At 48.2% G+C, this 16,088-nt stretch overlaps 1 protein-coding gene across 1 annotated transcript; it reads left to right on the top strand.

Annotated features, from left to right (window-relative positions):
• The first annotated feature begins 6,283 nt into the window (after positions 1-6,283).
• LOC109776382 (potassium channel AKT2) lies at positions 6,284-12,607 on the top strand. The gene is made up of 9 exons (XM_020335026.3): positions 6,284-6,820; positions 6,888-7,106; positions 9,480-9,638; positions 9,732-10,107; positions 10,187-10,744; positions 10,867-11,052; positions 11,160-11,235; positions 11,328-11,930; positions 12,063-12,607. The coding sequence occupies exons 1-9, from the start codon at positions 6,609-6,611 to the stop codon at positions 12,269-12,271; spliced, it is 2,598 nt and encodes an 865-aa protein (XP_020190615.1). The 5' UTR covers positions 6,284-6,608; the 3' UTR covers positions 12,272-12,607.
• The last annotated feature ends 3,481 nt before the right edge of the window (positions 12,608-16,088 follow it).

The raw sequence follows: 16,088 nt of genomic DNA, 5'->3' as shown, positions 1-16,088 counted from the left end.
TTGCAATGGGAGAAGTGCTTAGCTTTGGGTTCAATCTTGCGTTGTCCTTTCCCAGTGACAATAGGGGCAGCAAGGCCCGTATTGTATTGTTGCCATCGAGGACAAAAAGATGGGGTTTTCATCATATTGCTTGAGTTAATTCCTCTACATCATGTCATCTTGCTTAATACGTTACTCCGTTCTTTATGAACTTAATACTCTAGATGCATGTTGGATAGCGGTCGATGTGTGGAGTAATAGTAGTAGATGCAGAATCGTTTCGGTCTACTAGACACGGACGTGATGCCTATATTCATGATCATTGCCTTAGATATCTTCATAACTTTGCGTTGTTCTATCAATTGCTCGGTAGTAATTTGTTCACCCACCGTAATAATTCTTATCTTGAGAGAAGTCTCTAGTGAAACCTATGACCCTCGGGTCTATTTTACATCATATTAGTTTCCCGTCAACTTGCCAATTTATGTCGCTGTTCCATACTTTGCAATCTTTTACTTTCCGTTCCGTAAACAAAAATACCAAAAATATTACTGTATCGTTTATCCATCTGTATCAGATCTCACTTTGCAAATAACCGTGAAGGGATTGACAACCCCTTTATCACGTTGGGTGCAAGTTGGTGCTTGTTTGTGCAGGTATTCGGTGACTTGCGTGTTGTCTCCTACTGGATTGAAACCTTGTTCTCAAAAGCCGAGGGAAATAATTACTCTACTTTGCTGCATCACCCTTTCCTCTTCAAGGGAAAAACCAACGCAAGCTCAAGAGGTAGCAGGGTGAAACTAGTCGGATAATGCATGGCCGGGGGAGGTACCGATGGTTCCGATGACATAGCCACCTTTTCTAAGGCCAGGGCTTGCGAGTTTGGGAGCCCCATGCTTGAAGTTGAGGATCCACTGGCATTGGACGCGATCAAAGTCATTGGTGATGAAGATGTGCCGGCTGGGGGCAGCCATGATCATGACCAGCTGGAGAGTGACGGCCTGCAGGGCCTCTTGATCGTCCAATGCTGGTGCCCGTGATGAGGTCGGCTCGATGTTTTTGATCACTTGGCTTTGGTGTCGGTAATGGAGATGACGTCTGAATCGCTACTCTCTGCTTAAGAGAGTGAGACGAGGTAAACTTTGGTGATGCTATAGTCGGAGACGAACCGGTGTGTGGTTGATGAAGCAATTTTCGCATACCATGGCGACAAAGTGCAAAAATGGGAGGGGATGGTGGGTTGTCATGAGGTCGGCGCAGCGCTCGCGCCAAGATTGCTTGTGCAGGGTCGTCACCTTCGAACTGGAGGTCGGTGGTGAGGATGACATGTAGCTTGATGAATCCGACCAGGGCTTGTCCTTGTCGCCGATCTGGTCATGCATGTGTTCCTGCAGCGTCTGCTGGTACGTGGCTCTGGCGTTTTTTAGCCCGAAAATGCTGCCTGGCCAGGAGGTCGGTGGTGAAGTTGTCGCGGAGCTTGATGAAGCTGCCAATGTGATATGATGGATCGACGGGACATAAATGCGGAAACAGCCGTGGCGGTCGGTGACGAATGTAAATGCTGATAATGAATATGTATAACCAAGGTTTAAAGAAGTTTTACTGTTTCAGAGTGTACTAAGTTATTTGTAGGTTATCTAAAGCTTATCTGTTCTCCAATTAATCTAGACATCAAATATACTAAGCTTCCCATTTGTTAGCAAACAACTTCACAAACAAGTCAGCATTATCATTCACTCAGCAGGTTATTGCAGATGGCACTAGGAGGAACCGCCTCCTGCAGCTCAGAAGAACTCGCCGCTCTGCAGCCCCAATTGGTGTCAGGTTCTCTGTGCTAAGTTATTCTTGAGAATAACAAGTGAATACATAGGTCAAGGCCTTTCTAGGTTGTTAACAATTTTCTTCAAAGCTTTTTATAATTGGTGACAAATTAGGGGTAGTTTTCTTTTCTTTGTTACCACAATTAACAATTTCTCGTGTATGTAGCTTCAATATGAATTATAACATGATGTACCTTGCCATTGGCTTTCTTTACCGAGAACTACTTATATTTCATATTCATCCTCATATTCCCTCCATCTACTAATACAGGGCCACTTCACATTTTTACTCCCGCCAAGTGCCCTTAAAAATTAAAGTGTTTATGTGGTTTGTTCACAAGCAAGTCATTTTAACTAAGGACAATTTGGCTAAGCATAATTGGACAGGATAGCGAAGATGTAGTTTCTGCGATCATGATGGGTCTGTCAAACACCTCTTTCTCGATTTCCCAATAGCAAAATTTTTATGGCGGTCAGTGCACATAGCGTTCAACATTACTCCTCCGAATACCATTCACACGTTATTCGGGACGTGGCTGGATGGAGTACAATCAGAAACCGCGAAACTTATTCGTGTAGGAGTGTGTGCTTTATTATGGGCTATATGGAATTGCAGAAATGATTTGGTTTTTAACAGAACAACACATATTCATTTCTTGCAGGTTATTTTTCGGGCCACTACACTGCTCCGTATGTGGTCGCTACTCACTCCGATGGATGCCAGGGAGTGTATGGTTACTGGGTCTATCCGTTGGGAGATGGTAGCACAGACTATCTTCAACCGGTTTGGATGGCAGTCATGTAATAGGATAGGTGTTTAGTTTCCTATCTTTCATTATTCCGCCGGTTGTGGCTATTCCGTTTTCCTACAGTTAGCTCTTTGTGAGCCTTTTTGTAATTCAAGACCTGATGACTTTGTTGGACTATTTGTTTTTTAATAAGATGGCCGCATGCAACTTTTTGATGCGGAGGCCGAGGGATAACCTCCATTTCGAAAGAAACAATCCATCATCCTAGCCATTTCTTCTAAAAACAAACCCTCACCAATTTAATTTAATTTTGCAGGAAAACCCTCACCAAGTTAATCAACTGAGTACAATACTTTTGGCCAAGACAAAAAAAAAATTGCAGTGGAATTCACATAAAGATGACTACGTGCGTCGGCAGAGGAGAGCCAACACGTTTAGGCAAAATCAAAGACTGAAGATCATGATGTGATGTGCATATATGATGCCTATTTAAGGGTGCCCACAACCTGTCATTCGTGAGGCCAGTATGTGAGCTTCTAGTAATTGTTTCCGGCATCATCTTGGTTACTCTGATGTTGGCTCAACCGTCTCATTCTACTGTTTCTAGTCAAGATCGCCCATCATAATCTCCAGAGATTAATTATGGCACCGGAAGATAATATTGTGTAAATTCTTCTGAACCAGAGATCCAAGCTTATCACCATATCAGCCTACCCCGCTCGATCTTCTGGAAGAGAAATAATGTGACTCGGTCAGCTAATCTTTTTTTATACTTTCGGACACTGTCGTTCAGCTAACCGAAAAACGCACCAGAAAGCGTTAAGAAAAAGGAACACACAGAAAGCTGAAAATTTCATTTTTTTTAGAAAAGGAGGAAGACCCCGGCCTCTGCATCTGAACGATGCATGCAACCACTTTATTAATTGTTTACACAAGACCTTACAAAGTAATACAACAGTAAGACTAAAGCCACCATCTAGGCAACATCTGTCGTTACTCCTATTCAATTGATGAAGGGATGCTGATAGTCTGGGCCTAATACCAAACAGACCTCGCAGTCAAACCTAACATCTAAGACCTGAGGTCCCAACCAGGACGCCTGCCGGGTATGGGTCTCACCGGTCCGGCGTGCTCTCAGAGACCGCCGCCGCCAACTGCCACCGCTCCATCTTCAGAACTGTACTGATGCATCAACCTTGCTCGGTCCAGCTATCGTCGACGCCACCACGGCGCCCAACGGCACCTCCTCCCTGCGTGCAAACAGTTGAGCACGTCGCGGTCGCCACTGATACACCTCAGCACCATGCTGCCAAGTACCACCAGCCGACACAACTTGAAGTCTTTGGAAGATCTGTCATGCGTAGCACCTGCCGACCAGGCATGACAAAGCGTAGCACCTGTCGGTCAGGCATGACTTGACATCTCCACCGAAGCTCCGTGCAAGACGAAGCCGCTCCACCTCCTACCTCTGACTTCCAGCGCTGCTCCACAAACGATGCTCCCAAGAGAGAAACGACAACGCAGTGCCGCCATCGTCCGATCTGGAACACCAGATCCTAGGGTTTCCCCCGGAGCAGCACGAGTGGGTCGACAGTAGTTACATGACGATGCCTTCATCAAGGTAACGGCGTAGAACGCCGCCATCGCCTGCCGTCGGCTCAGTTTTCACCGGCAACCATGTCTCCCCAACTCGCAGCCGGGACTAGATGATGGATCTCGAGATCCGATCACCAAGCCTCTGGCCGGCCACCCCGACGAAGAAGATGACCACCACCACTGGCTACACCGGCCAGAACAGATCTGCCAGGGGTGCCGCCAAGCAGTCCACCAGGCCCTCGATGCCGCCACCGATCTAAAGCCAGATGACATGCCGCCGAAGACCGCATCGCGCCGCCGCCCGATCCAGGCCAGCCGCCGCAGCAGCCGCCCGTGGCCCGAGGCAGGGCCGACCGCCGCCGCCATCGAAGCCATCGCCGTCGCTTCTAGATCGGCCGCACCTCCACGCATGTTGGGGCCCCGCCATCCCTGGGACGCGGGAGGGAGGAAGAGCCCCCGCCACCGCCGGCGGCCTCCGGGTGCAAGCCGGCGGCGTCCTCCGGCAGGGAGGAAGATGGGCTAGGCCCCGGCGGCGGCTAGGGTTGGGGAGCCACCTGAGTTGCCCGAGCGGGGGGCGACGCGGGGGCGGGGGGGGGGGGGCTGAAAATTTCATATCCAACATTTTTTCTGCTAGAAAGAAGGTGGAAACCTGAAGATTAAATTAATGACTACTTTGCCGACAAAAGACATAAAGTTTTCGATAAAGGAAGCTATTATTATCTTAAATGTAGCATCAAATGGAAACAAAACATTATGAGTGACATCCGGTCTCTGTATAATTAGGATGCATACAGTCAATCCAGAAATGTCCGATACAAACAAATGAAATTAACCGACAAGACATCAACAACATATTCTTATAGACCGACATTATGCCTATTTCGATAATGGTGATGGATCAGTCTGAGAGGTTATGCAGACACCAATATTGGGAAAGAAGCTCCGTAGCCACCTGCTCGAACCGTATAGTTGAATAGCAGTTGGTACTCCACTTGTTGTAACATATACCACATACGAAGCGAGTGAGTACACCGAAAAATAACTGAGAAGCATTTTTGTCATTAGAAACGAAATCATTCCTACATTGTCAATGTGACCACATTAAGGCATACGCTTCCGCCCTTATTGGCTATTTGAATCTATTTGGAATATCGTCCAACCAATGACCAAAAATATTGTTAATACTTGTGGGCGGACATAAGTATGATGCTATTTGGATGATTGACTACGTAGAACAGGTAAACTTGCATTAAAAAAAAGGTGTTTGATTGTCTCATGAGTACAAAAATAACACTTCTTACTTCTAGGCCAATTGTGCTAGGAGGTTTTTATTTTGGGAACGAAAAGCTTTTGGGCGTCACCAAAATATGCGAAATTTCCAAAATTTCACATATTTAGGAAATTCTTTCGGATTTTGAGTTTTCAAAATTCAATTAATGAATTTTAACCGAATGTAAATTTCAGATTGAAACTGACTCAAAATTTTAGGGTTTATTACGGACCCCATCAAAATATGCAAAATTTCGTTGAAATTTTGAACCTAGCCGAGTGGAGCGCTAGAAGGACTCCACGAGCAGGCCTAAACAACCAAACCAACCAAGAATGCAGAACCAAAGAGCATGCGTTGCATGACATACTTGAACAAGCACACGTGAAGAAACAAGGTGACACCACGCTGTGCCAGCCCCAAAACTAGAAAATATAACATCCGAATGGCCCAACAGGGTCATCGGTCGTGATAAACATGGAGAAGCAAAATTGCGCTTGACGCGAGCAGGCAGCACGTACCCACGATCGGGACTGCGCCGTGCACTGTCGCCAATCAATTATGTGCTAGTACAAAGCTCCAAACCCGAAAGGACCCGATGAATCAGCTCGCACATACTCCTGCATGCTTGGTGCTCGATGCAGACAGCGAGGTAGGCATGGCATTCCCACTGCATGGACCCGGGGCATCACTCCACATCAACGAGCATTCCATGCACACCCTATTGGGAGCGAGATCACTGTCACGGCCCGGTGAATTCTCCCGGCCACAGCCACGACAACCACCGGTCGTTGTGCACTCGTCGCTAGGGAACCTCTGCATCGACGTACCAGGGGTAGAGGCGTAGAGCTACGTACGTGCGTGGCTCGGCTGCCCGCGTGCGCGCGCGCGCTGGCTGTGCATATATACTGGCCAAACCCGCGGGCCAGCAGCGTGTACCTGGTCACTTTCGTCCCGGACAGGACACCTCCCCCTCCTCCATTATTGATGGATCCATGGATCGATAGATGGATGCCCCGCCTCCATTATTTCGATGCCTTGATTTGATTCTCGCCCTGCCTTTCTCGGTTATCTTCATTCGATCTCCCCAGAATTATCTTAGCTAGCACGAGTGGTGCGTAAACAGTGTACGTACGTGCTCCGTCTAGTTAGTTCTCCAATTAGAAGAGTTGAGGCAGCTCTTCTTCGCCGGGAGCAATGAAGATCTCCAGCTTCCAGAGCGCGAGCAGCGGCGGCGCCAGCGCCGCCAGCGGCTCGAGCACGGGCTTCGGCTCCGGCTCCGGCGCCTCCCGCTCCTTCAACCTCCGGAACCTGTCCAAGCTCATGCTGCCGCCCCTAGGCTCCAGCCTCAGCCAGTCCACTTCCGACTCCGATAAGAGGGTCGTCTCGCCCCTCGACTCCAGATACAGGTGAGACATGAGGCCACACCATCATCGCTACCTGCTACTCCTCCGTCTTAGAATGCTAATGGTTTAGGTGCTGGGAGACGTTCATGGTGATCCTGGTGGCGTACTCGGCGTGGGTGTACCCGTTCGAGGTGGCCTTCATGGAGGCCAGGCCCAAGGGGGGCCTGGAGGTGGCCGACATGGTCGTCGACATCTTCTTCGCCGTCGACATCGTCCTCACCTTCTTCGTCGCCTACATCGACTCCAGGACGCAGCTCCTCGTCCGCGACCGGAGGAGGATAACCTTCAGGTACGTGCCGTACGGCTTATCCACCTAACCTACGTAGAGTACGTGCTACCTTCTTCGGCAGTCCTCTCTTCTTCTTCTTCTTCCTTGGAGTTGCACGAAGGAACGTAAGTTAGCTGTGCATGTTACCCGCTTCTCTCCTCTCATTTTCTTACCAGATGAACATGGTATATGCATGTTTTCATGCAAGTAAAGCTCTTCCATTTCCATAAATAAACATAATGTTGTCATGCAAAGTCCATGGGTGGGTGTGTTGTCACGTATCGTATCCACACTTGACCCCCGTCACGACGTCCAACCTTTATGACGGATGCGGCGGCCTAATTTTTGGGTGGTGATAGCCAGTATGCAGAGATATTGTGCATCTTACTCCTGCTTAATTTATTTCCTCTTTCGGATACAAGTTGTCTCCTAGATCCATTTCTCTTCTGGTATTAGCAATTTAGCATGTGGGTGGATAAAACCAAATGCCAACTTTTCTACTCCCTGTCCATATTAATTGACGCACATTTAGTACAACTTTAAGGAGTAGTATTGTACTATTTTCATTCCGAATTGCCTGATGACGATGGGGATATATGTGTTCATGCCAAAGCCATGGGCAAGGTAGTAAGAGTCCGGATTCTACTGGATCACAAAGGACCTCTATGATATATGGGAAAGTTGTTCCGTGTATCCACACTTGACACCTTGCATAACATCAAGTCTTATTTATTTGCGAGGAATCAGGGAATTTTTATTCCAAACCAATAGAATTACAATCAGCCATTACAAGACTTTGAAGAAAATCTAGAGCCCTATGCAACCAACAAGCTGTGCTTCGAACAGTCTGAGCATAGTTCGCAAGACTATGGGCTACTCTATTCTGTGATCTACCAATCTTACAATGTTTAAACTCCCGTTCATCCAATAAAAGCTTGATCTCCTGCACTAGATAACCAGATGGTGATCTGATGAGCGAGGCATCCACCATCGAAGATAGTGGTCCTAGCGAATCCGATTGCACAATAATAGAAAGACTAGACCACTCAATGGCTAATGATGTTCCTATTTTGATTGAAAAACTCAGAAACTCTGGCAGTGGTGGAGCTAGCCAGAATCAGCTGGGGGGGGGGGGGGGGGGGGATGTAAAATACATGTGTTTCGGGGGGGGGGGGGGGGATCTAAAAAGTTCTCATCTAAGCCCTCACTATTTTTTTTCTTCACAAGTTATTCATGTTGGGGGGCCACAGCCCCCCTAGGAACCCACATAGCCCCGCCGTTGCACTATGTTAAGCCTGCACTGTCTCTTAGATGTTATAGGACGGAAAGGTGCTCCCCTCGTGATCCAAGGGTCACGCCGAGTCCAAATAGATGAGCCATTGCCTACCCTCCAGACTAGTCCTTTTCTTAAGAAGTTGAAGTCCATGTTCAATCCCCTTCCACACCATTGAAAAATTGCTTGTAAATACTGTATCAATAAGCTGCTCATTAGGATAGTATTTCGTCTTAAGTAGGCGAGCACACAAACTTTCTGTCTTGTCAAGTAACCGCCATACTTGTTTTGACAAGAGGGCTTGATTAAATGCTCTCATGTCTCTGAAGCCTAACCCTCCTTTTTGTTTCGATAGGATACGCTTGTCCCAAGCAACCCAAGCCAATTTTCTTCTTCCTTTTTCAACCCCCCACCAATATTGACGCATCATTCTAGTAAAATTATCACACTGATATGAAAGTTTAAACACACTCATCACATAGGTGGGTATGGCCTGAGCTATCGGCTTAATAAGGATTTCCTTACTAGGAGATGCCATGTACCTTTCGCTCCAGTCCACAAGCCTTTTGCTAAGCCTGGACTATACTATTTGGAATCTTCCTTAGTGCATTCTGTCATCTACTTGGGATCAAATGCTTGCTCAGTAATCTCCAAAATGCTCTTCACCTCTTGCATAACATGAAATCTTGATGATACGTACTGGCTAGGGAGATTTCGCCAAATACCTTACGTGGCCAAACTTGGTCAAAATAAAGAACAGGCCAAGAAAAGGCAATTGATTTAAAAAAAGGCAATTGACGAAAAGAAAGTTATAGAACTTGATAATAATCAGTAAAGGACCCAAACCAAACCGCGTTATTATGAAGCTAGAAATTATGCAAAAGTGCAAAACACGGACACTCCTGTGATCGATCAAACAGTGGTCGCTCCTGTTCCTTTTTGGTGGATTAGAGATCCAAGATATGGCTACTAGCTTTACAGATCGGGACATGGTCCACAAGGATACATACACCTAAGCCCAAGCTTTCAGAATTCTGCTCTCTTCTGATAATCATGTATAATTGATTTGAAGATTATCTTCCTTGCTGCGACATTGCTGATGGATGTGCATGTATGCGTAGGTATCTGTCGACGTTCTTCATCATGGACGTGGCGTCGACGATCCCGTACCAAGGCATAGCCTACCTCGTGAACGGCGAGGTCAGGGAAGGCATGGTGTACAGCCTGCTCGGCCTGCTCCGGCTCTGGCGTCTCAGGAAGGTGAAGCAGTTCTTCACAAGGTAATCAAGCAACAGCCATGCATTCACATTACCAGATCTTCAGAACTCGAAATCGATCGACAATGGTTGAGCTGAAACTGATTGGATCGTCAGGCTGGAGAAGGACATCAGGTTCAGCTACTTCTGGGTACGCTGCGCGCGGCTGATCGCGGTGACGCTGTTCCTGGTGCACTGCGCCGGGTGCCTGTACTACCTGCTGGCGGACCGGTACCCGGACCGGGACAAGACGTGGATCGGCGCCGTGATCCCCAACTTCCGGCAGGAGAGCCTGTGGATCCGCTACATCTCCTCCATCTACTGGTCCATCACCACCATGACCACCGTCGGCTACGGCGACCTGCACGCCCAGAACAACCTCGAGATGATCTTCAACATCTTCTACATGCTCTTCAACCTCGGCCTCACCGCCTACCTCATCGGCAACATGACCAACCTCGTCGTCGAGGGCACCCGCCGCACCATGGAGTTCGTGAGTTCCATCTCCGAATCTCGATCGCCATCGCTGTGAGTACATGTGTTGAGTTGATTTTCTTTTCATTTGTCGTCAGAGGAACAGCATCCGCGCGGCGTCCAACTTCGTGTGCCGGAACCACCTGCCGCCGCGGCTGCAGCAGCAGATCCTTGCCTACATGTGCCTCAAGTTCAGGGCGGAGAGCCTGAACCAGCAGCAGCTCATGGACCAGTTGCCCAAGTCCATCTGCAAGAGCATCTGCGAGCACCTCTTCCTCCCCGTGGTCAAGGAGGTGTACCTCTTCAAGGGCATCTCCAGGGAGGCGCAGCTGCTGCTGGTCACCAAGACCAAGCCGGAGTACATACCGCCCAAGGAGGACGTGATTGTGCAGAACGAGGCGGCGGACGACGTGTACATCGTCGTGTCCGGCGAGGTGGAGATCGTATACTTCAACGGCGAGCGGGAGGAGGTGATGGGGAAGCTGGGCACCATGGACATCTTCGGCGAGGTGAGCGCGCTGAGCGACCGCCCGCAGACCTTCACGTTCCGCACCAGGACGCTGAGCCAGCTGCTGCGGCTAAAGCAGGCCACGCTCAGGGAGGTCATGCAGAGCAAGCCCGACGACAGCGCCCTCATCGTCAGGAACTTCCTCAAGGTTGGTCGATGCATCTTACTATGTTGCTACTAGGGTTTGTGTGTGTGTGTGTGTGTGTGTGTGTGTGTGTGTGTGTGTGATGTGTCAAGATTGTTGAGTCGGAAATTGTGGTTGTGTTGCAGCATCAGATTGAGGTGCATGACATGAAGGACCTGCTCGGCGAGAGCACCGGAGCCGGCGGCTGCGGCAACATCGTCCCGTGCAATCTGCTGACGGTCGCCGCCACGGGGAACGCTGGCTTCCTTGAGGACCTCCTCAAGGTCGGGATGGACCCTGACGTCGGTGACTCCAAGGGAAGAACCGCTCTGGTAAGTAGACGAACAACACATTTCTCACATTTTCCCTCGTTTTTACAGTGCGTGTGCTGATCTGTATGCATGCCCTGTTCTGTTCTTGGCAACGATGCCACTCACAGCACATCGCGGCGTCAAAGGGGTACGAGGGCTGCGTGCAGGCTCTGCTCATGCACGGGTGCAACATCAACATCAAAGGTATAGTACGTAGTAACAACAAACACAACACCTGCATTTTTTAGTGCGATCAAGTTTGCTAACTATTCGCGACCGGTGTATGCAAACTGCAGACGCGCAGGGCAACACGGCGCTGTGGCAGGCCATCGCGGCGAGGCACCACAAGGTGTTCAGCAACCTGTACCATGTTGCGCGCGTCTCGAACCCGCGCGCCGCCGGCGACCTCCTCTGCCTCGCCGCGCGGCGCGGCGACGTCGACACGCTCCGCGAGCTCCTCAAGCAAGGCCTGGACGTGGACACGGAGGACCACGACGGCTCCACCGCGCTGCGCGTCGCGCTGTCCGAGGGCCAGGCCGACGCGGCCAGGTTCCTCGTCATGAACGGGGCCAGCGTGGACAAGGCGGACCTCGACGGCGACGGCTCCGCCCCGCGGCAGACCACGGTGCCGGCGGCCGAGCTGCGGGAGCTCGTGAAGAGGCGGGAGGTCGGCCACCCGATCACCATCTACGACTCGCCGGCGAGCACCGTCACGGCCGCCAGCTCGTCGTCCGGGGAGCTTCGTCAGGGGAGGTTCCAGGGCAGCACGAGATCGGACAGCGCGCACTGGCCCCGGGTCAGCATCTACAAGGGCCATCCGTTCGTGAGAAACCACAGCTCCGAAGCCGGCAAGCTCATCAATCTTCCCGCCACGATGGAGGAGTTCAAAACCATCATCGGTACGTATTCAGTCAGTGCCTTAGTTGATGCGGATGCAGCATCAACCGGATGTTTCACTAGGTCAATGCGTTTGTTGCAGTGGCAAATGAGGAATTAGCAGCTCAAACGTCTGTGTTTGGTTTTTCTTTCAGGAGAGAAGCTGAAGGTGGACACGGAGAAGGCGCTGATCCTGAACGGCGAAGGGGCGGAGATCGACTCGTTGGACGTGATCCGGGACAATGACAAGCTGTTCATCGTTACCGAAGAGCACATGAGGATGTTGGCATCAATGGATTCTTCTGTTGCTTTATCCCACACATCGTCTATAGGTTCAGCTGTTTCAGTAGCACATGTCATATAATTCTGATATGTGCTAGCTGGGATTATTTTTTTCTCTAGCCCTAAATAATCCAGTCATCTCCGTGGCAACGATTCAAGCAGCGTGGCAAGTGGCTACGCGAGTGATTTGTGTTCCTTTTATATGTGGACACAAGCAGATTACTGACCCCGCCCCAAAAAAAGGGTAGGAATAGTCCAAATGCATGGATGATGTAGTTAATGTATCGAAGAAAATGGATGTTGTAGACATGAAGGGACTGGGAAATGGGCCGTAAATTGGCTTCGCCAGTTTGTTTTGATCACGAGTCAGGACATTTCAGCTGCAAATTATGAACACATGTAACATTGCGGTTTGCAATTGAGCATTGTCTGTTCAGACTTTAGAGCTTGAATGTTTAGACAAATTTTCACCAAGTGGGGTACAAAGAACTACTCTCGCGGTATTACATTACTCAAGTGTGTGATACCGGCAAGGGCCTAAAGCTGAGCCTCCTCCTTTATCCTCGCAAAGACAATCATCATCGTAGCGACGGAGTTACGAAAGACCCTAGCATTGTGCTCGTTCCAAATCTTTCAAGACACAAGAATGAACACGGAGGCGAAAGCCTTTCTCTAGTTTGCACGATCAATCACATTTTAATCTACAATCTCGAACCATGGCCTCAAACTGTCAAATCCTCACCAGATTAGCATGTAGGCCAATCCACGTAGCAACCTCGGTGCAGACCCACCAGAAGAACCTGCATTGCAATACAATATGTTCCGCGGTCTCCTCCACATTGCAATACAAGCTTGTGATGGTGGCCGTTGGATCCATGAGTATCTCCAAATACAGATGTTTTGTCCATTGCCCACTCGCCAAACTAATCCTTGTTTCAACGGTTTCAATCCATATGAGATAGCTTGCCAAGAAGAAGAAGCATTAGCGCTGAAAACATTGTCCTCGAGACGACCATTAGGGTAGTACCTGGTCTTTCACATTTGAGCACAAAGACTATCTGGTCTCACAAGAAGTCACCAAGCTTGACGTGCCAAAAAAGCTTGGTTAAAAACGAGAAAATCCCGAAAGGCTAGCCTGTTGGGGAACGTTGCATGGAAAACAAAAAAAATTCTACACACACGCAATGATCTATCCATGGAAATGCATAGCAACGAGGGGGAAGAGTGTGTCTACGTACACTCGTAGACCGTAAGCGGAAGCGTTTTACAACGCGGTTGATGTAGTCGAACTTTCTTCGTGATCCAACCGATCGAGTACCGAACGTACGGCACCTCCGAGTTGTGCACACATTCAGCTCGGTGACACCTCCGCCTTCTTGATCCAGCAAGACGGTGAGGTAGTGGATGAGTTCCGACAGCACGACTACGTGGTGGAGGTGATGGTGAAGTGATCTCTGCAGGGCTTCGCCTAAGCACTACGAAAATATGACTGTGGGTGTAAACGGTGGAGGGGGGCATGATACGTCAGAAGGAAATATGCCCTAGAGGCAATAATAAAGTTATTATTTATTTCCTTATTTCCTGATAAATGTTTATTATTCATGCTAGAATTGTATTAATCGGAAACTTAGTACATGTGTGAATACATAGACAAACAGAGTGTCCCTAGTATGCCTCTACTTGACTAGCTCGTTAATCAAAGATGGTTAAGTTTCCTAGCCATAGACATGTGTTGTCATTTGATGAACGGGATCACATCATTAGAGAATGATGTGATGGACAAGATCCATTCGTTAGTTTAGCACTATGATCGTTTAGTTTGTTGCTATTGCTTTCTTCATAACTTATACATGTTCCTATGACTATGAGATTATGCAACTCCCGAATACCGGAGGAACACTTAGTGTGCTATCATACGTCACAACGTAACTGGGTGATTATAAAGATTCTATACAGGTGTTTCCGATGGTGTTTGTTGAGTTGGCATAGATCGAGATTAGGATTTATCACTCCGTGTTTCGGAGAGGTATCTCTGGCCCTCTCGGTAATGCACATCACTATAAGCCTTGCAAGCAATGTGACTAATGAGTTAATCACAGGATGATGCATTACGGAACGAGTAAACAGACTTGCCGGTAACGAGATTGAACTAGGTATTGAGATACTGACGATCGAATCTCGAGCCAGTAACATACCGATGACAAAAGGAACAATGTATGTTGTTATGCGGTTTGACCGATAAAGATCTTCATAGAATATTGATGTCTACTACGCAAACTTCTTCTTGTAGACGTTGTTGGGCCTTCAAGTGCAGAGGTTTGTAGGACAATAGCAAATTTCCCTCAAGTGGATGACCTAAGGTTTATCAATCCGTGGGAGGCGTAGGTTGAAGATGGTCTCTCTCAAACAACCCTGCAACCAAATAACAAAAAGTCTCTTGTGTCCCCAACACACCCAATACAATGCTAAATTGTATAGGTGCACTAGTTCGGCGAAGAGATGGTGATACAAGTGCAATATGGATGGTAGATATAGGTTTTTGTAATCTGAAAATATAAAAACAGCAAGGTAACAAGTGGTAAAAGTGAGCGTAAACGGTATTGCAATGCTAAGAAACAAGGCCTAGGGTTCATACTTTCACTAGTGCAAGTTCTCTCAACAACAATAACATAATTGGATCATATAACTATCCCTCAACATGCAACAAAGAGTCACTCCAAAGTCACTAATAGCGGAGAACAAACAAAGAGATTATTGTGGGTACGAAACCACCTCAAAGTTATTCTTTCTGATCGATCTATTCAAGAGTCCGTAGTAAAATAACACGAAGCTATTCTTTTCGTTCGATCTATCATAGAGTTCGTACTAGAATAACACCTTAAGACACAAATCAACCAAAACCCTAATGTCACCTAGATACTCCAATGTCACCTCAAGTATCCGTGGGTATGATTATACGATATGCATCACACAATCTCAGATTCATCTATTCAAACCAACACAAAGTACTTCAAAGAGTGCCCCAAAGTTTCTACTGGAGAGTCAAGACGAAAACGTGTGCCAACCCCTATGCATAAGTTCACAAACGGAACCCGCAAGTTGATCACCAAAACATACATCAAGTAGATCACGTGAATATCCCATTGTCACCACAGATAAGCACATGCAAGACATACATCAAGTGTTCTCAAATCCTTGAAGACTCAATCCGATAAGATAACCTCAAAGGGAAACTCAGTCCATTACAAGAGAGTAGAGGGGGAGAAACATCATAATATCCAACTATAATAGCAAAGCTCGCGATACATCAAGATCGTGCCAAATCAAGAACACGAGAGAGAGAGAGAGATCAAACACATAGCTACTGGTACATACCCTCAGCCCCGAGGGTGAACTACTCCCTCCTTGTCATGGAGAGCGCCGGGATGATGAAGATGGCCACCGGTGAGGGATCCCCCCTCCGGCAGGGTGCCAAAACAGGGTCCCGATTGGGTTTTGGTGGCTACAAAGGCTTGCGGCGGCGAAACTCCCGATCTATTCTGTTCCCCCATGTTTTTAGGGTATGTGGATATATATAGGCGAAAGAAGTCGGTCAGGGGAGCCACGAGGGGCCCACTAGGGTGGGGGCGCGCCTAGAGGGGGCAGGCGCGCCTCCCTGCCTCGTGGCCACCTTGAAGCTTCCTTGACTTCAACTCCAAGTCTCCTGGATCACGTTTGTTCCAAAAATCACGCTCCCGAAGGTTTCATTCCGTTTGGACTCCGTTTGATATTCCTTTTCCGCGAAACACTAGAACAAGGGGAAAAACAGAAACTGGCACTGGGCTCTGGGTTAATAGGTTAGTCCCAAAAATAATATAAAAGTGTTTAATAAAGCCCATAAACATCCAAAACAGATAATA

The sequence above is a fragment of the Aegilops tauschii genome, chromosome 1, assembly GCF_002575655.3.
Source record: "Aegilops tauschii subsp. strangulata cultivar AL8/78 chromosome 1, Aet v6.0, whole genome shotgun sequence".
Taxonomy (NCBI): Eukaryota; Viridiplantae; Streptophyta; class Magnoliopsida; order Poales; family Poaceae; genus Aegilops; species Aegilops tauschii.
The sequence above is the reverse complement of the archived record's forward strand: the minus strand, read 5'-3'. Positions and strand labels throughout refer to the sequence as shown.